Source organism: Anas platyrhynchos, chromosome 13 (genome assembly GCF_047663525.1).
Source record: "Anas platyrhynchos isolate ZD024472 breed Pekin duck chromosome 13, IASCAAS_PekinDuck_T2T, whole genome shotgun sequence".
In the NCBI taxonomy this organism is placed as follows: domain Eukaryota; kingdom Metazoa; phylum Chordata; class Aves; order Anseriformes; family Anatidae; genus Anas; species Anas platyrhynchos.
In genome coordinates, this window is record NC_092599.1 from 3,651,428 (window position 1) to 3,677,508 (window position 26,081).

At 37.0% G+C, this 26,081-nt stretch overlaps 1 protein-coding gene across 3 annotated transcripts in view; it reads left to right on the plus strand.

The window, feature by feature from the left end:
- The window catches only part of CNTN3 (contactin 3), a 99,681-nt gene that overhangs the window by 57,411 nt on the left and 16,189 nt on the right, over positions 1 to 26,081 (plus strand). For all 3 annotated transcript variants that reach the window (XM_072044302.1, XM_072044301.1, XM_013107509.5), the window contains exons 4-10: positions 4,179 to 4,382; positions 4,714 to 4,816; positions 5,829 to 6,013; positions 14,778 to 14,914; positions 17,205 to 17,334; positions 18,609 to 18,759; positions 25,718 to 25,845. In XM_072044302.1, coding sequence (XP_071900403.1) covers positions 4,179 to 4,382; positions 4,714 to 4,816; positions 5,829 to 6,013; positions 14,778 to 14,914; positions 17,205 to 17,334; positions 18,609 to 18,759; positions 25,718 to 25,845 — 1,038 coding nt within the window. The remainder of the gene's footprint in view (positions 1 to 4,178; positions 4,383 to 4,713; positions 4,817 to 5,828; positions 6,014 to 14,777; positions 14,915 to 17,204; positions 17,335 to 18,608; positions 18,760 to 25,717; positions 25,846 to 26,081) is intronic.

Consider the following 26,081-nt stretch of genomic DNA (forward strand, 5'->3'; position numbering starts at 1 on the left):
TGCATGTTTACCTCATGCAGATTTAACTCCCTACCTTTAATTAATTAATGTCCCATTGTCAGGGTGTTCCCCACACAGGGCCATGCTGGCAGATGGACACTGCGGCCTATAGCCGCGCGGTGCCGCATTGTTCACGCTTTCAGCTGAGGCTGGGCCAAATGACAAACTAATTGGTTTTGTTCATAATTACGTAATCTGTCATTATCCGCTCAAAACCAGAGTTGCTTTCCCATTACTTTTAATTTTAACTCTGAGGTAGATAATTTCAAAATACTTGGGTTTTCTTCCAGATTTCCATGTCTTTAATTGCAGTTGGTATCATTACTAAATTTTCTCTGATTACTCCCTTACAAACAGTTTTTTGAAGGCATATGCAATCCTGTGGTTTAGGCGGAATTGTAATTGAAGAGAAAATAGCAAGATACTTCAGCTTCCTATTATGTCTCTAGTACAGAATATTTTAAAATCTAAATTGTAGGACTTCATGAAATAATACGGATTTCAGGCTTAATGAGGGCCATGAAACTTCTTTTGTTAAAAATGAAAACAACAAAAAACAAAAAACAACAGCAACAAAAAAACAGAACCCCTAAATGTTGTTGAGTCAGCTCAGTGCACTCCAAAATCGAATGCATCCATTTCTTTTCAGGATTACTTATGGATACATCAGCTTCTGTAATCAATTTTGAAAATAAGAACTTTCAATCAGTTTCAGAACAATATTATTCACATCATTTACTTCTGGCTGTCTTAGAAATCTCATTTAAGGTGTGAATTAGGGAACTAGCTGATGCGTATTAAATAGGTGTAAAGGAGTGGCGGTCCAGAAGAAAAGGATTAAGAGACGGTGGGGGAATGATAAGTAGAGAAGACCTTCAGACCTTAGGCTTTAGTGTATCAAACCAGCTTTATGAATGATCCTGCTCCTTTGTTGCAGGCCTATCTCCACTGTTGTTTTCTAGCTTTTGCTGTGCTGACTTCCTGAATTCATTTATAAATTCCCCAAACCTGTATTGACTCTAACATTCTGTTCATTAAAAATAAAGTAATTCCAGCTCCATTCAGTGGTTCCCCACTGATATGCAGGTCTGTCTTAAAAAGGAAATGTGCAATATAATTAAAAGTAATTTTTCTTCAAAAGCATTTAGATGTACTTAAGACCTAGTTTTGAACCCAGTTAAAAGCTACTAAATGTGTGGGGCTTTCCTCCCCGCTATGTCCCTTTAGCAACATTACATTTTTCTTCCATAGGAAGTTTTCTCAAAGCTCGCAGATGGCAGGAAATGGCCATGGCAGACCACAACAGTTGTGGTGATTTAATTGTAGAATCTTATAAAATTTCAGTTTAAAAATGACAGGCAATTTTATGATTTTTTTTTTAATTGAACATTTAAGTGCACAAAGGGCCTAGAACAGTATGAGCATGTTGTGGCTGGTAAACTGCACAGTAAATAATAATCAAATAATACTAAATAAAGAGTAGAAGCCAACCATGATGTAGTAAACAAATAAAAATTGAGTAATAACTGTAATTTCCAATACCTTATCCATGTATGGTCTCCAAATAAGGAAAAAATGTGTTGGAAAGCAAAGGCTTAGATCTCTGAGGAAGCCCGGGAGAGACGTATTATTTTCATTTATAACAGAAAATCAACTGAAAATTTGTAATTGACAGAAAGGGAGTGAATTTATATCCCTTGAGGTGCTGTAAGATCAGCAACAAGCAAGGGGTGTAAACATAATAAATCACAGAACAAGTTGTTTAATACGAATTTTGGGGGAAAAATCAGAATACAATCTTGTAAAGTACAGCAAATATAGAATGAGATAGTGGCTGTGGGGCACTGGTAACGAAATGCTCTGTGTTTAAGAGAGTCAATGAAAATGTATGCTGAATGGGAAATTAGGTTTCCAGGAGTATTTATTCATAGGCTGTCGAAGGATCTGATTAAACTGAAATACACTTTGCGTGGTTTTCATAATCATACTGACTGATTTCAGTGAATTTACTATTAGCCCAGTATAAAGATAATGAAATCAAGCTGCTTTTTGTCCTGCTTGGTGTACAGACATGTCCATCCCCGTTGAATGTTAAGAATAATGTCTTGTTTGTTTTGTTTTGTTTTGTTTTGTTTTAGAATGAAATAAGATATTGAGTTGAAGGAAAACAAGTAGCTCAATAAATACCAGAACTAATACTGCGACTTCCCAAACTTTAGAGTGTGTTATAAAGCTGAAAATGTAGATCTTTCTTTCATTTTTTTCCTACTGTTCCTGAATTGATACCTACTCTATGCTTTCCACCGTTCTTATGATCGCTCTCATCCCGTAGCAGATCTCATAAAATGTAGTAATTTTCTAGTCTTTAGCAAGACCATACACAGGTTGTGGTCCCGTTCAAACTCTGGAGGTGTACTCTCTATCATTTTTTTTATTTATGCATTTATTTATTCACTATTTGTAGTGGTTGTGATAGAGTATTGAACCTTAGCCAGAGCCTTGCACCACCAATGGCCCTCCCATCACACTACTTACTCAAGCCCTCTCTGTTCAACATCAAAACATTGGCGCCTTGTTGTAAGATGGGAGAGCAGTTATATAGGGTATATTTTTTTGTTGGCTGTGTCTTCCTTATGAGACTCTTGTGGCATATCTCAGACATCTTACTGAAGTCAAGCTCTGTCGCAAGGTTTTGCCTCCTACTGCACTAACTACTCTGTCTTTTTGTAACAAATCCATGTTGGCTTCCTTGGGATAAATTAATTCAACTTCTCTTGTTACCTAGGAATAAACTTTTTGGCTCTGTTTCATTGGAGGAGACATGCTGCACAACTAGGATAGTTGACTGTTTCCAACAGTAAAAATTTCCCAGTATAACAAAAGTTTAACTCTTGAGAATATTCCTGAGAATGTTAATTGTTCACACACACGTTGTTCCTGCAAAATTATGGTAATGGAAAGAGTTTAAATATTGATTGAAGAAAATTAAATGCAATTATGATAAGCCATTTCATTTGATGCCCTTTTTGCATTAACCAGTCCATAAATATTTTAATAATTTAATTTGTTGAGTGTTTTTTATCTGCACTATCTTACCTTTCGTTAAATTATTCTGTTGGCTTGGTGCTTTCCTGGCTGCATGTTCATACTCGGCTGTGGGGGTTATGAAAATGCCAACCCTGCCTTTGGTGACTGCATCCAAATGTATGCACTTTCAAATTAAACCTGTGCAAAAAAAAAAGAATGATCTCCATTTTGTAGGGGCAGTGCAAATGCTACAAGATATTTTAGTGCCAAGGCAGGTCAATCAAACTATAATCGTTTCTAATTAGCACTTGCAGAAGCTCTAATCTTTTTATAAACTTTCAGCTGAGTGGCACTTGGGTGAAAAATTATTTCTTGCCTGGAAAACCATTAAAAATTAATTTCCTTTCATTCTGTAGGATATGAATGAAAGAGGCACATGGCTTCTCACATGCCAATTAGAATTGGATACACAGCTCAGAGTGCTGTTCAGAGGGGAAAAAAAATTAAATGTAGTTTTTGCCAAATCTTCTGATTTGTCTTTTGAAGTTTAGTTTTCCTTTAAAATGCCTGTAAAGTACTCCAGTGAGGGCCAGTTTGCCATTTCATGCAAAGATCTAATTTTTGTGTGAAAAACACAGTTTTGCTGTGTTCTGAGCTCCTCTAGGTGCTTTTACTTCTTTTGACATTCCTTTCAGCTGCATATACTCCTGTGCCATTTCTGTTAAGTATCTAGCTGGGCTGCTAGGTAGATACTGAATGATATTTCCATTTTAACAAAGTCTGGTCTCATTTTTTGCTGTCTACTCCTCTTCCCGTCATATTAAATCTTAAGAGAGTAGATCAAGAAACATTATTTTGTAAAAGATTTTGAATTCCTTTCATATTTTTCTTCTACTGGAAGAGGTATGGTTTCATTGAAAAAGTGGTTTGTTTTAACTTCTTGGGGTTTCACTTGTTTCTGATATGTTTTTAGCTTTTTGTTTTTTTTTTTATCACTGGTTCTCTGGTCTTGTTTAATACATAATGCAATATTTCTATGATAATTCTATAAGATACAATAAATAAAAAAAGCTCTCTGAAGAATTAAAAAAAATGTGGAAAACCCTACCAAACATCTTTACCATCTTTACTTATTTTTTATAACCAATTAGAATTGTCATTTGCTTGGATCTTCAATGAGTATCCATCATTTGTACAAGAGGACAGTCGGCGATTTGTGTCTCAGGAGACCGGTCACCTCTACATAGCCAAAGTGGAGCCGTCAGACGTGGGAAATTACACCTGTGTCGTAACCAGCACAGTGACAAACAGCCACGTTCTTGGGTCTCCTACTCCTCTAGTGCTGCGCACCGATGGTATGACTTCCCCTTTACCTGCGACTAAACACCCCTTCTTTCATTATGTTCTATACAGCTAGTTGCCAGTGATTTTTTTTTTTTATCTTCTGGTGTCATTTTTCATGCATTCTCAGAATACTGGTTGCTTATAAGAAGATAAACTGTATTTGTTGTGTTTTCCTCTTCCTCTCCTACCTCTGACTGATTTCATTGGAAGGTCCCTGTGCTCGAATTTCTAAATGGAGTATGGTAGGAATAAACTGAATTTTGAATTTAATGTTATGCAGCACTAAAGAGAGAAAGGTAGCTTCAGAAATGAAATATGACCTTTTCCAATTGTCTTGTATAGGTGTAATGGGAGAATACGAACCCAAAATAGAAGTTCAGTTTCCTGAGACACTTCCTGCAGCTAAAGGCTCGACTGTGAAGCTAGAATGCTTTGCACTAGGAAAGTAAGTTCTCATCTTCACCTATACTGCAAAGCTGAAGCATGTTAGCGTTCATTGGTGCTACAGCTGTGGACAGCTGGCAGTCTGTCGATAGTTTTTTCTAAAGATCTTGCTTTGACCATCACAGTTACTGCCTTGGAATAAGAGGGGAAAGAGCTTTGGAGTCACTCTAGTTGTTTAGAATTAAAATGTGCATGTTGGCAACACAGGAATTTACATTTCACTTCAAATTCTCTTGAATGAGATCAATGCAGTTTTGCAGATGTCCTTTGAAGTAGCTCCACTTTCTCAGGGTAAAGGAATTGTTGTTGAAGTCAGTGAGAATTTTCACTGAATTTTACTGTTAAATATACTTGATGCTTTCATAATATTGTTCTTCCTTTATAGCTGAAATAAAGATTAAAATACATTCCTCTTCTCAATGACATTTCACACACAATTGATATCTTTTTTGTTTCATAAATGATCTGAGAATGCATTTATGTTTCTGTAAATGTATTTACTAACCACTCTGCAGTTTATTTGTAGACAGTTTGTCAAGCACTCGTAATTTTAAACTCCAGAACGGTAACTTAATCGTATGCTTTTGCTTCTGTTCCCCAGCTACATGAGGGAAAGTTTTGAAATCAGAAAATGAAAGGGTCTTCTAGGATGGGAATTGCAGAAGACTTGCCTTGATTCCTTGATTCCATTCCATGGAGGGCACTGGTGTAAATCTCTCCTGTCTTCAGGGGAGGCCAGTGCTGATTTACAAGAAATTTTAGTCGCTTTTAGACAGTAAAGCAGATATTTGTGAAAAATGTGATGCTACAAATAATATCATAAGGAACAGAACAGCATATGCAAATCAGTTACCATGCTGTCTGACCATCTGTCATGTACAGTATTAATACTACTTTTAACACAAGGTTTTGTCACTTCTGGGGTGTATTACATATTAGTTTAAGTGCCTAATTTTGACAGTCAAGTATGTGAAGCAAAGTTGTTTACTTAAGTCCCATTGTCTTGTATTTAGCCCTGTGCCTCAGATTAACTGGAGAAGAACTGATGGTCTGCCGTTTCCGAGTAAAATAAAGCTAAGGAAATCCAATGGCATGATTGAAATACCTAATTTCCAGCAGGAGGATGCAGGGTTGTATGAATGTATTACTGAGAACTCAAGAGGAAAAAACATTGCAAGAGGACGTCTCACTTACTATGGTAGGAAACCTTCTTTCTTCCTCTCTCCCACCCTTCTTTGCACATGAAATGCAAACCACTCTCAAGTACTTCTGCATTTACAAACCGTCAAAAATCCGTTCTTAAAAATTGCTGGCATCTTAACAGCTTATAGAGAAAGAAGATAAATTTTCCACCAGGTTTTTGCATAACTTTTCTGATAAACATCCACATTCAAAAGAATAGCTAAGAGTAGTATAGAAAGAGCTTGTATTTATTTAGAAAAATGCTGGAAAGATAATATATGTATATATATAGAAACACCTTAGATTGATCGTGGGTAAAACCTTAAATTTCCAGTCAAATTTATTTAAGGTATTTATATAGTCCTCACATTTGCAGAAAATATAAATTTTATATTGCTTTAGGAAAAGTTGATTGATGGATGTTGTCAATCCTTTGCTTTCCAAAAAGACAGTTTTACTTTCTTAAAAAAAATAAATAGGACAATATAATCCAGTATAGGAGATGAAATAATAGGAAAGAGCTGGGAAACTGACAGAATCTCTTGTGCATTTATAGAGTGAAATGAATATTAGCAAAGCACATTGGTAGTGGTTTAAAGAAAGAGTGATTTCCATAAAAGTGGTAACTGACAATTTTTGTGAAAGCCAGATATTAGCAAATTTAGTTTGCTTTTGGTAAATGCCAATTTAAAGAAGGTTTCAGTCTTTGTTTTCAAATATTTTCCTCATCTAGGAGTATTCGAGATTTTTTCTTAGAAAAAAAAAAAAAAGTTGTGTAAAAAAGCACAGAAAATACCTACTGTGCAACTTTGTACAAATGTTCTGTCCATTTACTTAGTCTGTATGGGAAGCTACTTTTTACTAGAACACAGTGTTGCAATGTAGATTTCAATCAATGAAGATTTTAATCTAGGGAACAAGATTTGATAAAGCAAAAAAGGTGTTCCCAATCCAGCTTCCAAATAAATAGCTGTATTAAATTTTCCATATACTGGTACAAATTAAGACTTTTTTTTAATAGTAATTGTGGATAACAGGGCAAAAGAGCTAGATGTTTTATCTGCCAGTGTCATCTATAATTCTAAACTTGGTACTTTGTATTTGATTCTATAAAGTGGCTTTTTGAGCAACCTCGTTTAGTAGAAAGCATCTCTGCTTATGGCAGGAGGGCTGGAACTGGATGATTTTTAAGGTCCCTTCCAACCCAAACCATTCTAGGATTTTATTAGCTTCTTGAAAAGTTTCAAATAAATTGCAATTTGTCATCAGTTTGGTTCAGTACTCCTATGCCAGTTTGAAACAGAGCAGTTGTAAGATACATGGATGTAAACTACATGCCAGATAGAATTTCATTTGTTCATGAGTTATTATATATAAATAAACTATATTATATAGTTATTAGTTATATCGTTATAAGATAATTTTATGATGGTGAGTAATTTTGAATGTGACATGCTTCCCAACTTCTGTTCTCGTCAATCAAGGGCACAGAGCTCAAATAAAGAAAGTTGCTAATCAATAAAAGTAAGCAAGTTGCAGTTTTGTAACAAGGAAATTGTGATTTGCAAGTGCTCAGTGTGAATATTTTCATTCCAAATCCAGAAAGGGATCTGAACTCTCAAATGGAGTTAATATTCCAGTATAAATATCTGTCTGCATTCGATTTCTCCCTAATATGGGTGTTTAGACTGAAGAGAATAATGAGACTTGTAATGGCATTAATGGTACTCCAACTGTTTTATTTCATTTGTTTTGCTTAATGAAACCCATTCTGCAGAATTAAGTAGATTTGAGGGTTTTTTTTCATATTTTATTACTTGCTTTCATTTTTACAAACAGAATACCAACAAGTCTGTTCTCAGGATAGGGTAATTTTAAACCTTTCTGATAATTAGGGGTTTTGTTCCGTGTGAAAAGGAATAGTGTTCTATAACTGAAGATTATACTTACTGATGGTTTGCCGTTATGTCTGATATCAGAGCTCAGAAATCTGTCTGGTAAAGAAACATAATCGTATGCCAGTTAGTCTTCCAATAGAAGATCAATATTTATGCACTTTTAAGGAACTTGTTCTGAAAGCAGATGAGGATTTGGGCGAAAATTAATGCAGTATACTGAAGACTTAGAATAAAAATCATCCATCTGCCATAAAGCACCAGCTCTGGCAAAGATGCCTCAAATCCATGTGGCAATGTTAGTGGATACTGGTTGCTGTCTAGAAATTATTTTGGTGGAAGTCTAGGATGGATCTGATAATTACATATAGAAAAATATAAGCATTAGAAATGCCTTTTTATTTATTTATTTTTCAGCATTTATTTTTCTATCCTTGGCAGAACAAAAAGAGGTTTCTGTCCTATCCAAAAAAGTTTAAGAAGAGCTGGGGTTATTCTCCATGTTGTCTTAGTGAAACAATGTGTAAAATACATCTCTTAAGGGAAAAAAATGGGCAAAAATGCATCATTCAACTGAAAATAGGCAATTTTCCTTTCTTTGCAGGTTTTTAAAATTATGTGTAAGTGAAACATAAACCTAATACTAAGAAAAAGCTTTAAATATTTTGTTTCTTTGCTAGGAAACATCTGAAACTGTAAATCTTGAATTCTGACACTTGGGGTTTTAATGCATAAGTTGTTTGATTAAAAAAAAAAATAATTCAATTGTTTACTCTTCTTCCAGTAATGAATCATGGTATTGAAATCATAAAGCACTTTAATATGGGCTCAACTTCAGTCATGCCTCTTGTCATTATGTCGAGAAGGATTATAAATATGTTCGGGTTTAGAAATCCTGTGGACCTCTATAACTCTCTTCATAAAAAATGAAATGGGTCCATTTTTTCGAATTTCATTTCAAATTTCATTTTAAATATACCTCTGAAGACATAGTTGAAATTGATAATTAACATAGATATTCCAAAACAGATATGGGTTCTTTCATAACATTACTAACAGACTATTAATCTTCCTTTTTCCTTGTGAAGGATTATATCAAGAAAAGCCCAACATCAAATGTTTGGTTCATTGTGCTCTGTACAGTTCCAACTTGTGTTTAATGATATTTTTCTCCCCAGTGGAGTTCAACATGTGCTAAATATAGGATGAGATTATCTAACTTTGATTTAATATAAAACCTGAATATATAAATAATTTGCTTTCACTTTAGTAGTATATTCACTTATCTTTGCTATTACCCCTTTCCAGAAAGAGATAATGGAAGAAAGAATCCGTGACTTTTCATAGCATGGAAAAATAGGAAGAAATTCATTACATTTTTAAGGTGCAGTTAAACAACATGCAACATGGTAGAGTTATGTACAGCTGTTAATTTTAAGTATAATTGAAGAAAATACTCTCTAAATTAGCACAGGGTGATTCAACAGAACTCATACTTTGACAGTCAGTACTAACATAAAATGTTTTATAGGGAGAAAAAGTATCTGCTGTTTTGCTTTTGCTCTGCATTAGTGTTTTTTAATAGCAAAGGTGAGTTGTTGTGCTCACCAGGTGCCAATGGTCAAAGTCAGGCAGCAAGGTCATTTCCACTTGCTTGTAACAGCTGCTGTTTCTGTGTGCTTAGCTAAGGCATGAAGGGATGTCAGGGGGCAGAATTTCCATTTTGTGAACATACAGACCCTCAGTAAGAAATAGACTCTGTATAAAATACATTATAGATATACCATTTGGTAATAATGTACCACTAAAATTATACTGAAACACATTACTCCTGAATGTGGAAGAGCCTCACTGTTCAAAGCTTTTGTCTGGTAGCCTGACCCCATCTTGTTCATGGAAAGGTCTTCAAAACATTAGCTACAAAACTATATAGAGCTAAATACTGTCAAGAAGTTGCTGACATTTTTGACAAGTAAACTTCAGGTTGATCACTGTCCAATTTAATTGCCCATATTTTTTATATACTAAGACTTTTCCCAATGATGTAGCAATTGCTTGTTGCTTCAGAGCGTTTTTATTTTGGAATGGAAGTGGAAAAAAATGACATTTTCGGGGACCTTTGGATTGAAGTTATTACATGCTTCTTTAGGCCCCATTGTTTTATCAGAAAGAGGTATCTGTGCTTAAAGTCACTTGAATTTTTTAGATAAAAGTAGGCTCATCACTGCTGTAGGCATCAGTATGAGTGTCGTAGTCTGACTTTCAGAGAGATATTACCTTGGAAAATGAAGGTTACATTTTCTGTTTTTACAAAACTTTGTGAATTCCCAGTATGCTTCATAGCCGCTTTCTCTTGAACTATGGAAAGTGCCTTTTGACTCTGATTTATTGCCTGACTGCTGAGCTATACAAAGGTATTTTCAAAAGAGATTTCCAGCCCAGCTTTCAGACTGTAAATTTCAAAGTAAGGATGTGTGGATGTGTGTATAAGCAGGCTGCATCTTATGTGTGAGCTCCAATTAGGGACTGTTCTGGAAGAGCATCCCGTGGTCTTCTGCCTCTGAGCAGAGGTAAGGCAGACCTCAGTGCTCTCTGGGAGAGCACAGTGTGTCTGAACAAAAGTCATGGTCCTGAAGCTCTGCCTTTCCTGCACATTTTTCCTATGGTTTACAGAATTTAAAAAGATATTTTTATTGGAGCCTCTGACTCGGAAGGCAATCAGATGTAAAGTTTCCTGTTAATATGCATCATTGCTGTTGCGGAGGCTGAAAGGTACCCCACAAATTATTTATAAATTAGGTCTCAACACAGCGTCTGGAAAATGTCAGCTCCTTCAGCCACTGCTTCCAGGAGCCTCGGCACAGTCACTCCTTGCAGTTGGTCTTCGCTCTCACCAAACCCCAGAACAGTCATTGCAAAGAGGTTTCTTAAAAAGCTAACATGGTGGATCTTTTTCCACTTACGGCCAACAGGGATTCCCCTGGTGTAGTGAAGTCACAGTTGTTCTCTTCAGGATGACCAGCCTGGCCTGTTAGCTGGAAGCAAAAGGTGGTCATAGTCAATAAAAAAAAGATAACTGAGTCTTCTCACCAGGCTAAATGTTATTTTAACACACACGTGTCATTTTTGCCTGTGCGACTATGAGTATTACAAGGAATATATAAGGCAATAACAAATGAAGTAAAATGTAGGCTGATGCTTTTACAAGTAACTAACTGTGAGGCTGATGGCTATGTTTTTTAGAAAATCAGTTACCTACAAGTATTTTGTCCTAAGGGGAACCTCTTATGAATGTTTTGTGAAGATTGTACTGCAAGTTCCTGAGAATTGCAAGTATTATCACACAATTACAGATTCCTATCATGGTCACAAACCCTGTGCTACAAACTCCATTAAAATTCACTTCCAACCTCACAACTTACAGGCCATTGTATTTTTTTTCATCTCAATGGAAATGTGTTGTCTGTTTGCCTGTTCCCTGCTGAAGGAGGAAGAAGTGGTGTGTCCAGAAAGAGTTTTTGTTTTTTTTTTTAACAAGTCATTACAGACTTAATTCAGGAGCACAGATATGGTGGTTTTGTCTCCAGACTGAAAGCAGATGTTCTAAGCAGGTAACATTTGCCTACCAGTGAGTAGACTTCAAGAGGAATGCGGTTGTTTCTTCAGAATCATTAAGGTACAGTTGGGCAGAGCTCAATAAAAAGGGTAGTGCTGGGCTTGGAAAGTGATGTTTTTTTTTCTTTTGAGGGGATACGTAGATCTACCAATACATGACCTTCTGTCTGCACTTTTCTCAGTTGCTGCAATATGGACATCCTTACTTTTGCCAAGATTCAGAGTATTTTGTGGAATAGTCTCATCTGTGATTGCCCTGCTTAAGCCATCTATTCAATTTTGAACTGTTTAGTTGAATGATTTTTTTTCTCAAAGAATTTCCGATATTTTCTACACTCATCGTTAGAGACTTTTTAGATGTGGAAGATTGAAAAGAGTATTTTTCTTTCTGCTGGATTCCTTGGCCAGTAATTGGAAGAGACAAAGAGCATCCGTCAAGAAAATCACTGAAGTCTACATCAACACTCTCTTGCAAATGCTCAAGCACCATGAATTTCACACACTGTGAAAAGCCACACACTGGGGCTTTGGAAGCTCTGTTCTGTTTGTTTCTCTTCTGAGTGGTGGTCTTGCTCCCACACTTTCAGATAAGTTTGTCATATATGCCCTGGAGACTTGGGAAAAGCCTTCTATGGAGACTGCCTGACATCAAGAGTCCTAAAATGAAGATTTCCAGTGAAGTCGGTGTTTTTCTCTGTAATGAAATTGAATCCAAGATCTTGAACTTGAAAATAGACCACAGTTAACCTACTTTCAAGTGAAGATATGCAGCAGATGTGAAATATTGCACATGTATGGATCCATCAATAATTCACGGACTGTTGCTTGTTGCATAAATATTTAGGTATGGAAAGTGCAGGAAGCGTGCTGACATGGAGGACTGAGCTTTCAGCCCCTTGACACATGTGGGACAAATACTCCAAATGACAACATGAGACAAAGCAATGGCTCTTTCTTGAACTCCAGTGTAGGAACGTTAGCTTTCGGTATTTAACCAACATTAATATCAGTAAGATAATACATCTGTTTGACGCAAAGATTAGGTAGGTTATCCTGTCTTTCAGAGCTAACCTTGATAAAAAGAGTGTAAAAAAATATATGATCCCCAAATTAGTAAAAGGCATTAATCCTCATGTGGTATAAGAGACATGCAAAACAAAAGAAATAACAGCAGGTTCCACTGTCAGCAAATACTGGTTGAATTCCAAGCCCTCCTAAGTTAATATCTAAATGAATACGTTCTAGTAAATTCTTCCTATGAGAAGTTAATCCTGAATATTTACACATAAATCATAAACAGAATTAATCCTTGTTATCCTAAAAGTATGGTGCAGTATGTGATCATGGTGAGATCTTATCGCTGCATTTCAGAACATAAGATGGAGAGAGAATTTATGTGCTAGAAAGGAATGAATCTTTTTAACAAAACGAATACTAGCCTTCATTCAAATGTTGGTCTGCTGGTCTCGTGCCTTTGGCAATGGAATAGGTTCAGCTCCCAGCTGTGCTGCAGACTTCCCTTCTGACCATAGGCAAGTCATTAATTTTCCTGGTCTGAATTAATTGCTGGTATAATGCTATTGTAGTGAGAAGTTCAGCAGGAATTAATCTGACCTTATGTGCTTCCAAAAGTCATCTATAAAATAATGGTATTTTCCTTTTTTTTTTCTTTCTATTTGTTTTGGTATGAGAGTGATAGGAGCCTGTAGTTAAGGAAATAAAGGATTAAATTTCAAATGTCCGTTGTGTTTTAGAAGCTGATGCTATTTAGTAGCCAAAGTCTTGCTAAAAGAAAATCTTCTAAACATTTATCTACATGGCTGTGTCTCATGTACATTATATAGCTTTTGCTTTTTATATGGGAAAAAAGTATAGACTTCAATGTAATGTGTCCAGATTATCCAGAAACTGAAGTATATAGTTGTCAATGTACAGCACTGTCCTGCTAGATCATCAATGTCAACGTTATTCGTGAGGTATCAAGTACTCTGAGATGTCTAAAGATACATCCTCATTCAGTGCAGATTTTTAGTAGAGCAAGGAACTCTAAAACTTACCTTTTTGGTCATAGATCAACTAGAAGCTTTCAAAAATGTGCCTTTTGATTTGTAAATATTAGTTATATAAATATATAATATTTATTACTTCCTGAAATGTCTTACTTCATCTTTCTTTGGTTTTAGATATTTTTTTAAAAAGTGCTTCTGATTCATATCCTAGTTCTAAATTGCTTTTCATCAGTCATCTTAAGTTTAATCAGACAAACATATAGTACAAATACGAATGATACTAGTTTAGAAAGTTTAGCTTCAGTATTTATTTATTTTTATATGAAAAAGGATCATTTTAGGAAAATCTTTAAAGTAGTCAAATTGGGTCTAGAAAATTCCGTAGCCTGTAATTACATTTTTGCAACCCAAGTTTCATTCTATTTTTAGTCTTTCTTTTATGCCATGTTCAAAATTATCTTATCTAGGAGACACAGCTTGTATATTGACATCATAAACTTTCTATCAATTTGAATACATTCAAAGAAAATTCACACCAGTTAGCTGTAAGACAATTATATGCTATTCTGTGAAATAGCACCAAAGGAATAAACTCCTGTTGCCTTTTATGAATGAGTGGGTTTTTTTCCAAGTAAGCTTTTTGTGTTTTTTTTTATCCCCATGAAAGCTGTAGCATTTTAAACTATACTTTTACACTTTTGATTGTGTGTTAGTTAATTCTGAAGGATGTATAGTTTTAATAAATCAAAATGTTCAAATTTTTGTAGACTTTGCTGAGGACTTTTTCTGGCTTTCATCACCCAAACGCTCTGTTATGTCTACTGCTATCAAAACCAGTCTTGTATCTTTGTTTTCACCCATAGAGATGGATGTTAGTACTGAAAACAATTCAAATGGTATTTGAAATTAAGACTGACATACCATTACATTTTTTAGGACTTAACAGATTCTTTTCAATATTAATTTGATGATTTGGCTACATCAATTATTTAATTCCAATATTGCTGCTAATTTCTTTTTCTTACGTTTACCTCAATTTTAAAGTTGTGTTATTTAATCATTAGTGATTTTAATATCAGTTTGACTGATTCAGCTTTAGTGATCTATAATCTCAATTTTCTTTTGTTTTACTACTTGCAGTAAAGATGTTTAGAAGGAACAGTGAGTAATTTCTTTCATTAGGTGACTTGAAGCAGAACCAGTGAGAATCTCTGGTGGTACAGTAACTAGTTAGGGTTGTTGATATGTATTTCATCTGCAGCAAAACCTCACTGGATCCAGACAATAAAAGATACCGAAGTTGCTGTAGAGGACACGTTATACTGGGATTGCAGAGCCAGTGGGAAGCCCAAACCATCGTATAGGTGGCTGAAGAATGGAGAGCAGCTGTCAATAGAGGTAACATTCACTTCTGAAAAACGCAATGATATGCAAAAGTAGCAGTACCTCATATAACAATGAGAATTCACAAAAGTCCGTGTATTTACATCCAGATAAATATTTTTATATAATTTCCATGTTTGTTTGTCAAGAGCATCCAGTTGGAAACTTCAAAAGCTGATATGCCAGAAACACAAAGACAAATTATATTATACAAAAATATCCTAAAAGAGGTTTAAAAACAATGGTAGAACCAGAGAAATAATTACATAAAGAAGGACTCAAGAAAGAAGTTAATTAAAGTTATACATTAACAACCATAAATAAGGGATGGAGAACTTAAATTATTTTGTTATACTTGCCATTTTAATTTCATTAAAGGTGATAAGAAAAGATTTTCAAACTTCTTGAAGAAGACAAAAAATTGAGAAGACAAAAATTGTAAAAAAACACAGGTCACCAGTGTTTGATGCAAAGTTTGAAATGTAAATAGCAATGTAACATAATTCTTTGCTGTAATACAGTTGTTAACCTAGTGGAAGGTAATCCTTTTGGTGACAAGGAAAAAATGTACTGAGGATGTGTGCCAGATCAGGAGTGCAGAAAAGCATCTGATACCCCTATTGATTTTAGTTCTCACTGCTGCATTGAGGAAACCACAGAATTCAGCTTATCAGGAATATAAACCAGGGGCAGTAGGCCATCGTAGGAAGGCATTTTGCCCTTAGCCAGTGCTGTCAAGAGTACTTGAATGTTGTGCTCAATGTTGGCACCCACAGTTGAAGAAGGACTGCTCAAGTGAATTCAGTGGATGGCTATGAAAAATGATCTAAGCACTGAAAAACAATTCTTACCATTCAGACTGTTATAGTTATATGCTCACTAAAAGGATTGGTAGTGTTTCATGGACAGGTTCAGGGAGGGAGTACAAAATATCTCGGTGATTTAAGAGCGCTGTTACTGTATTACACAAAGTCACTGAGGTAACGCACTATTTTACCTTACCAGTAAGTACAAAAAATACCTTCTCTCATTCAGATTTTGCAGTTCTCCACCATGGAGCATTGGTGTCAAGCCTTGAGGCATGATGTAAGGGAATAAGCATGGCTCTGGAAACGCTTAAGGGCTGTACGCTGTAGGACTAACTCATTAAAGGCCGGCACTGAGGAGGCAGCAGAAGAGGAGCTCTTTGTGTATCATGAATTGTCTTCGGCTCCTTTACTGCAATAATCCTCCTTCATGCTGGGTCTGCTCCACAAAAGTTTCCTGCTGGGGTTGTTCCACTAAGCTCCTCTTCCCCATAAATGAATCTGACGTAAGGAAGAATAAGAGCAGCTCAGGATGCTAGAAATAGAATCAAGATGTGGAGATTCAGGCCTGTTCCTTTTAGGGCCTGTTTTGTTCTTTGTCTAACTGCCTTGAGCACCTTACAGTTAACTGGGACCTGTTAGGAAGGGAAGGAGCTGAGCTGAGCTGCCTTAAACAGAGTCACCCTTCAGTGGGGCCAGCTGTAAGCAGCCCTTAGCAGAAAGGGCAAAGAGGGAGTACTGCTGCATTAGGCCTAGGGAGCCATATCTGAGGCGTTTGTTAGGCTCTTCTGCTCAAAAAAAAAAAAAAAAAAAAAAAAAAGAAGAAGAAAATGTTTTTAAGAATGCAGTTTGTCCCTCTGTTTATTATTGTTTCTCTGTCTTTCCCCAGAGGAGAAGCTCTTTTAGTTTTGTCTTTGTCATTGGTTCCTTTTGTCACCAGCTCCTATCACTCCATCCTTCAAAGCAGTCACTTCTTACCATAATTCATACAGTTTTCCAAGAAGTATCGAGGTGAGAAGCACCCTATACTTCAGTAGCTTTGTCAGCTCTGAGGCACTGAAATGCATCTTCCTTTTAATGACTGTTGGAATTTTTTCTGCATAGTATTACAGAGAGCTCATTAACAAATGGCAAGTGTGAAATCTCTAAATAGTATGAAATGCCAGTGCCATCTGTATGTTTTGGATACTCTAGTCTGCTGTGAGGTGCTTAGTAGGATTTTGTCCACATTTCTGGGGAAATATGAGGGTATTTGAGGCTAAAAAGCCTCTGTGAAACCAAGCAAATTTGAAGAATTGATTTTATACGCTGCATTGCTAAATCTCAGCGCTGCCATTCCATGATATGGTCATATCAATTATTTTGGAACTGTTCTCACATATATGCTGTTACATCTACCCCATTTATCATATTTATGCTGTCCTATTCATATTTCTTACTTATTTTAAATTTTTCACAGGAAATATATCATCAATAAAGGTATTTTTCTTAATATTCAGGGAAGGATCCAAATTGAAAATGGTGCACTTACAATATCAAATCTAAATCTGACAGATTCTGGCAGATACCAATGCATAGCTGAAAATAAACATGGTGTCATCTCTTCGAGTGCAGAGCTCAGGGTCGTAGGTAAGATTTTCCTTTCTACTAAAACAAAGACCTCATTCTCCCTCTCTACACCCCATCCACTACTCCACCTCGTAATTATTTCTACTTTATAACTCACTCAGTTGCTGTGGCTGAAATAAACAGTTTTGGCAGCCTAATATCTTTTTATCTGCAGTGCCGAGGACTTTATTCATCTATTTCCAGAGGATTTGCAGTCCAGTCGTTCATTGCTTTAGAACAGAACACAGATACATTATTAATTAGGGGAAAAGCAGACACAGGGGCTTGGACACAGGCCTGGAGATTAAAACCTCTCACAGGGTCTGGAATCAGCACTGGCTCAGCACATCACTCAGCTGCACTGACCTTCTGCAGCGTGGCTCCAGCGTTCCCAGGGGAGCAATGTCATTTAAAAGCAATAGGCTGCTCTTGTGTGCAGCCGTTCTTGATCGAGGGGACAAAGAATTGTCATTCAGTCATTCAAATGATGCGTGCTGGAGTCTAGAATAAATGACAACCATTTATTTGAGGGAAATGGTGAACTTGCAGAATGCCATATGCATTGATATGTTTGTGCAATTTCTGCTTCCAACATAGGAAGATTGATATCAAAACTAAGCCTGTAAGAGGAGTGTGTTTCGGGGCATGAGTTATTTCCTTTATATTGTATAAGGTTACACTCAATCAGCAGACTGCTCGCTCAATCTCGTTCTCCTAAAATACTGAATTTCCTTCCAAAGTTCACTGTTGACATAGATAGAAGCCATGTGCCTTTTCTTAACTGCTAGCTAATATCAGCTACACGCAATACAGAAGGAGCTGTGCTGTAGTTTTGTGTCATTTAACGTACCTGATGTGGCATTGTACTCTGACATGAAAATAGAAGCCACACAATTCCTTGAGTTTAAATGAGTTTTAATGAGTTTTAATGGTGTTGACTGCCCTCACTGGACTTAGACAAGTCATGTAAGCTCAAGTTCAGCAAAGCATAAAGCTAGGCATGTGCTTGAAGCTCGTTGGGTTCAGTGAGCTTCAGATCAAATAAAGTCAGTATGATCTTACGTGCGTGCTTCATTAGGTGACATACTTTGCAAAATGGAAACCTTTACTTTTTGTACCAGTGTAAGGAGGAGAAACGAGTAATTGCCCAACAGAAGATGTGTTTGAATTATCTAAATCATTCGTGTTTTTAATTATGTTTGGAAGTTGAGAAGTGTCATGCAAGTGCTAAATAGTAATGTCATTAATATAATTCAAAATGCTTTATTTCACTGTTAGTATCCCTTTTGTTTTAGCTTCTGCTCCAGATTTTTCCAAGAATCCAATGAAGAAAATGATTCAGGTTCAAATAGGCAGCACGGTTGATTTTGAATGCAGACCAAAAGCTTCCCCTAAGGCCAAATGTTCCTGGAAGAAGGGAGGTGAGCAGCTACACGAAAATGAAAGGTATTAAGTCTATATTGGTTTATTTGTTTTAAGCTTACAAATAGTGTTTTTAATGTCTTTTTATGCAATAACATCATCTGTAGATCCAAATAGTTGTGAAGCCTCTCTGGAATCTGCCAAGCTGGGGGAGCTTTGTTGTTTTTTTAATTGTCATTATGTCTGAGCACAGAGAGCATGTATATGGCTTTAAGGTCAAGGGCCAGCTTTTAATTTCAGTGTAATGTAAGGTTTGGCCTCATTTTGAGAAAATCAGGTACTGACAGAAAATCTGGAAAGGCAAAGCCTATAAAACAGTGCTAAAAGCCTTCAGCAAAATTCTCTGAAAACACTGGCAGGGAGACGGATGAGGCATATTACAGCCATGATGATAATGTGGCCAGGAAACAGCAAGAAAAAAAGAAATAAATTTCCAGTTGGAAAAAATTAATAATTGGGAGGTCTAGAATAGCACTCTTACCATTCTAGTATTACGATTTTTGCTGTTCTGCTACTGTGTTTGCTTTTCTGGGGACAGTTATTACAGAGATGACTCAAAGTCATAGGTATATTTTAAATATATATGAAAATATGCAAGGTTTGCTATGTAATTGCAAGAGGGACCTAATGAACCCAAACAACTGAGCTGAATGGTGACAGATTAGCGATGTCTAACCTGTGTACAGAAGTGTAACATCCTGTACACATACACTTTGGAAAGAAAACCGCTTCTATACAAGTCTAGTAAATTAACTGTGCACACTTAGGAAAGTGATACAAGTATCACTGTGTAAAGGTGGGTGTAAGGTTGGGGTGATTTGTCAGCTTTCTGTCTGAACAGACACCGGATCTGGTCTTAAAGGTTGCTTTGAATTGCCCTTCAAAAGCTGTACCCCCTGATTTCAGTCATGGTGATGGCAGCAGGCAAAAGCAAGTAATGTTCAGTTTCAGAAAATGCTTTGAGCACACATAATGCTGCCTGCTTACATTTACGCATTTGCTTGAAAACACAAATTAGGGCTTTTAGTTCTGCAAAGTGCAGATATTTCCAAAATATGTCCCAAAGTGTTTCCCACTGTATTTTTGATAACACACTATAAATGGCTTACGGAGGGAACATAATAACAAGCCAGTACTCCTGAATTAATCTAAATGGAGTCCACTTTCCTTCAGAGAAAAAGGAGAAATGTGATTCTTTGCAGAAAGCCCTGTAGTTCATTACTGTCTGCTATGGATAATTACAATTCATTAATTCCTTGCAGTTCTACAATTCTTCCAATTCAGGAATGGGTTTCCAATTAGCAGTACATTTTTCAACCATTAACTAAATTTCTAAGGGAGAAGTCTGTATTGGGGGTGTGTTGGGGCAGAGAGTGCCTTTTTTTAATTGCAGAGAAAGGGATCGGTGAGTTCCCAGAAGGGATAATGCAGGGCACACAGGACCAGCATGCTCTTTACCTGGGAGAGGCAGAACAAGCTTAAGTGCATTTGGACCTCAGACCTACAGTAGCATTCAGGCTCTCTCATAGAGCACTCCTTGAGAAAGAGATTGAGGGAAAGGATTTCCCCTCACTTTACAATTCCCATTTGCAAGTAGTGAGCAAGCAGAGAATAATTCACAGTCTTAAGAGCGCAGCAGGGAAGTTGCTTCCTTCCTGGAAGTTGGCTCCTGCAAGGGAACAGCTCTTGCCGTGTATCCCGAGTAGATACGTACATTTATAGTTCCCCAGTCCGTTTGTCCTTGAGCAGTTAAAACTCTATTCTTGCTGGCTTGGTGGGTTTGCTTGTGGTGTAATGGGCCTTAGTATTTGTTGTACGGGATGTTACGTTTCACTGGGGATACTGAGCACATTACTTTTGTAAAGCCTGAAAAATCTTCATTTTGATGGCACTGTTGCTTGTATTTTTAATTTATTTTTAAATGATACTGCGTTTTTGGTATGTAGAAGATTTGGATAATGACTCAGTAAATTTTAATTAAATGAGCTGAATCTCATACATCTTGTGAAGAGGAGAAGATATAAGTCAAAATGGATTTGTGAGCCTCTGGACTGAGAAATAGCTCAACATAAAGAATACAATCTTGCTTCTTGTTAGTTTTGCAAAATATGTGACTTTTTTTTAGAATATCTTGAATAAAGAAAGCTAGACAATGAAGAACAGCGGAATGTAGACAGCATTAATGTGCATGGATCAGTGTAGAATATGCAGAAGTAAAGGCAAAAAACAGGAATTAAATGAATTGGGTACTAAAGCAATAAATACTTCTCTCCAAAATAGTTTTGAACCACTGAAATAAATCATTTTGGATGTAATGAGCATGATTATCAAGAATTAGCAATAATTTTCTTGTCTTCAATGATTCCAAATCAGGTACTGAGTTTAGGATTCTGTGATTATCTGGCACAGGTCAATTTTTACCCCGTATTAATGGTTATTGTGTGTATTGCCATACTAGGAGCCACTTGTATTTACTTAGGCTGTTCCTTCCCAACCAGCTCATATAATACGGCCTTTATTTTTTTTCTGTAAAGTATATTATATCTGCAGTCATTAAACCTGGTGGTTTTTACTGTAAATAATTCTGGGGTGGATTCTTCTGATGATAGACACAGCCCCCAAGGTCTCTAGGGAGACAGACTTGCCACCTTCTCTGTTGAAAGTTGGCCTAAGACACCCCATCTCCTGATGGATGGGCTTTTATTTTTCTTGTATCCTCCAAAAAATGAGTATTAGATGTTTTAACAGAGGTTAACTGCACTTGATGTTTAATTTGCATCTCCATCAAAAACGTAAGGCACTAAAATATGCCAGGTCCTAGATAAATAACCCATTTAAAGATTTCTTTAAAGATATTTATATTATGTTTTAATATCTGGCTGGAGGAAGATTAAGATTGTGAGATGATGCAATGCAGTATTTCACATGTAAACAAGTCTAACTTTATTCCTAGATCTTTCTAAATTTACCAAGAGAAAAAAAAAAAAAAAGATGAAAAGATACTGCAAACTTTAACTTCACTAAGAAGCATTGCAGTGCAAGTCTCTCAAAATAACTTTTAGTTTTAGCATCTTTAACTACAGCAAAATGATGTCAAATTAAGGGGGAAAGAAAAGAAGAGGAATTGCTCCTGATAAGATGTTGCATAAGTCTTATAAGGATCAGTTACTGGTTTTATCATCTCTGCAGTTTGAATTAAGTATTTTTACTTCATTTTGCGTTCCAGTCTAAAACGCTGTGATCTGGAAAGCAACACATTTACTTACCAGCACTTCAGTAAGAGCTTATTTTGGCTGGCTTTCTTGTAAAGTAATCTGGTTTAATTTAGTTGGAATTTGCTCGATATATAAAAAGCAGTTTTGACCCACTTTTTTACTGATCCTTTGTACTGAAGAGTTACAAACTGGAAAGTAATACATTTATGTTTGGTATCAGATTAATGAAGGTCTAAAATACTTGGCTTTTCTGATGAATAATCTGACAAATATAAGGCAGTGATTATTTAGTTTAGCTATATCTGTTATTTTAGCAATAAAGTATTCTCATGGGAAGATGAGAAGATTTCCATTAGTTAACAGTTGCATTAATGACACCAAATTTCAGGTGGCAGCCTTGACTCAGAAGAGCTGGGATCCTGGATCCTGAGGCTTGTGCTGGCCCTCAGCAGTGTGTGTGGTTGTACTGCACCAACACTACCATTTAATGGGCTTTGATGAGTAAGGTAAAAATATGTAAGGCTCTAGATAATGATGTCACAGTTCTCTAAGCAAGCAAATATGGGGACAGTGAACGTGGAATAGCTGGAATGCTCTTACAGACAGACAGTGGGGTCGACAGATTTCAGATTGGCTTCCTGGAGCATCGCTTGCCCTCTAATCCCAGATGAGATTTGTCTCAGTATGTGAAAATACTGAAAATAAGGTGCAGTCCGTAACAATAGTAAAATAATTTATCAGTATTAGAAGTGTGTGTGCTTGTTCCACAGTTGTATCATGGTCATGGTCAGTTGTGACTAACGTAACTGATACCAAGTGATAATCTGGGGAGTAAAACACACCTACATACTGGGTGGAATTAACAGAGACTGTAACCTCACTGAAGTCCCTCAGCTGTTTGGAAGGCCTGTAGTGCCAAATACACCTTCCTAGTTTAGAGGGGACAGGAAAGCTCTCCTAGTTTTGCCTCTCAAGTCAGGAACTGCAGAGTCCTAAAACTGGCTAATCCCCCTCCCGTTCTTTTGACCTCAGTCAAGGAGCATAAAAGAGTGGGCCTGAGTTAAGACATGCAGCTGTTGTGGGTATTTTTTATGCCATTCATTTGACTGTTGGAGAAAAAAGTCTTCTCAAAGACTGATTTCCCACAGGTTTGCTCAAGAGAATGATTTCATTTTTGTCAATCATGTTTTGATCTGAGGAGCAGATAGGTCCTAAATCAGTCTCCAGTTGTGCTAACACATATGCCAAAGCATTATTCAGCCAATTATCTTCATTTTACAGGGCTAAAAGTTTCTGCTGTTTGCCAGTGCATCGCAAATATGCAGGTCATGAAATTCACTTTGAAAATTGCTGGCCGTTAGCAAAATGTATTGGAAAAACTCTTGTAGATACAGGGAACACTAAAGTGTGTATTATTTTTCTGTGTTAGAAATCTAGATCGCTTCCTGGCAGCAGGCCAGCCGCAGTCTGTTTGTTTTGTAACAGCGTGTGAATATCTAATAATTTTAAGTGTACTAAAAGCTTCAGTTTCTCTAATGCTCCAGCAGGAAGGGGTAGAGCTATTTCTGGGGTTTGTGTTTTCATAAGCTGCGCTGCATGTACTGCTTTCTATTTGAAAAAGTAAAGAGTTGCTCTTTCCAATTCACCGGTAAAGATTTTGTTTTGATTATAAAATTTTTCTTGAATTGATTTGTTGGGTTTTTTTGTTTGTTTATAACTCTGAAAACAAAAAACTTGATTCTTAACTCTGTCTTGGTTTTAATAAGTCTATTGCTTTCTTACTTTAGACAAGCTAGGCTTGAAGATAGCTCAGAGCACTCCCAATGTGCTTTGCTTTAATTAAACAATAGGCATTTTCTATTTTATACCCATACTCTATTTTTAGTTTGTTTGATCTAAGGCATTGTCAACCCTGTTGTTTTTTTTTATTTGTTTTTAGATTTTTTTCTGCTGGAAACTGTTTCAAAGTAGATGATACAATACAAGCCCTTGCAGGATATACAGGTAGCTAGAAAGTCCAAAAACTAAGTAGCTTCCTTGCAATCATAATTTCAGTCCAGAAAGTCTTCCCAGTCTTGCCCTGCAGCCAGTGCTGCACTTCCCTGCTCGCGTTACCCTTCATCACCTGGCACAGCACAGGCAGGTTCATGCAGCACTGCTCATGCTGAGCTGGGAGGTGCAGCCGGTGAGTGACAGAAGAGCAGGGAACTCATAGCTTCAAACGGGCATCCTGCTTAGCCCAGGCTTGGGACAGGTTTCAAGAAGAAAGGCAGGGCTCCCAGTTCCCAGCTAAACGCAGCAGCCTTCTTAGCTACTTCTTGTAATATGTATTTAAGTGGAGAGGACTGAATCTCAATTGGGACAAATTATTGATACAAATTTGCCTCACGTATACTAAAAATAAAGCAGCAGGGGTGTGTATTTAATTCTGTACTGAATAAAGCAGCAGGTTAATAATGAAGTACATGCAAGTGAGAAGACGAAAAATCCACATGACTCTTCTGAAGAGGGAAGACAGCAATGTGAAGTTCCATGGCGTTTGCCGCCTGCTCCGATTATACTCATTCTGACAACTGTGTAAGACTCTCCAACTAATGCGGTTAGAGGTTTGCCTCGAGTATTAACGTTGTTTGCTGTTCTGTTGATTCTGTTTAGCTAGACGTGGGGTGTTTGGGACGTTTCCAAAATGCCTGCTAGCTAAGGTGCCTAGGGACCTGACAGCATAGCCTTGCCGTGATTCATTTGATGCCTTTGAAATGGATTGGTGTGATTTGAGATAGAAGCTCTGAAGCTCTTTTGGCTCAGGTGTATCAGGAAACCGTTGTTTACTTTTTTTTTTTTTCTTGCAATTATTCTGAACGTTTTTATATACAGCTGGTTGTGTAGCTGCTCCAGGTTATCTCTCGCTTGGTGGAAGGTCCTGCATCTAAGGATATGACAGATGGGAGGCCCAGAAAGAGGGAATTAAATTAACCTTACCTTTAGGTCCTTACAGCACTGTTGTCTGGGATGTCAACTCTACTACTGGGACGTTGGTGCTCTTAAAGTCTATATCAGTAATGCACATGTCCTTCGGTTTACAGTTTTAGGAGTATTTCTGTTTTGTTCCATGCTATCTGTCCACTGGGCATGATTCTCACTGCCTGAGTTTGTTTGGGGTGGAGAGAATCTTTTCCCTCAAGTCCCCCCACAAAGCACACCTCTGTCTGCAGGTCACTGCCACATGCTACAGCATGAAGTCTGAGCCTGCTTTCTAAACAAAACCAAAGTTTATACTTGCATGAGCTCAATCCTGCTCTGAGGAGTCAGTGGTGCAAATGAGCTATGGATTGTGTGAGGCTTGTACATGTGAATACTGGAAAGTGCAAAACGTGGATTGCTTATGAAAAAATTTATTGCGTCATCACCATGATGATAAGAGTTACTTCAAAGCTGCCATGCAAGACTGTAAACAACATGATGCAGCTGAAAATTATTCCAGTTTCACTTGGTACAGCTGGAAAAGATTAAGTTAATGTGGGGTCTCTCAGGTACGTACACAAGTACTTATCCTAAGCATTGGTTCTCCTGGTGCCCAAAACAGGAACTGAAGGAGGGGTGCAGCTCTATTGCGTACCATCAGTAACAGAGCATCAAAACTTCCAAACACCAGCTTGGTAATTGATGCGGTTTGATCTACCTGGCATAACAGGATGAGTGTTCAGACATTGTGTCTACAAACCAATGTGGCAACTTACAAATCTTTTGTCTTTTAAAATCTCTTTCAGAATCACGTTCCTAAAGGATGGAGGACTGAGAATAGCCAACGTGACAAAAGTTGACGCTGGTAGTTACACCTGTGTGGCAGCAAACCAGTTTGGAACAGCCAGTGGGACGACAAACTTGATAGTTACAGGTGGGTGAGCTGGACAGGGAGGGAGTCACCTGAACGATGATTTACATTGAACTGCAAACTTCGCAACAGAAGTCTGCAGTGATGTGAATGCTGTTTCCTCTTTGAACGAATAACTAATCCACTGAAAAGTAAACTGTGAGAAGATACGCATTTAACAATATATAAAAAGAAAAGAATAGATGTTTGATCAGTTGACAGGAAAGAGACTGAGGGATGGTCTCTCTTTGGCAGAGATG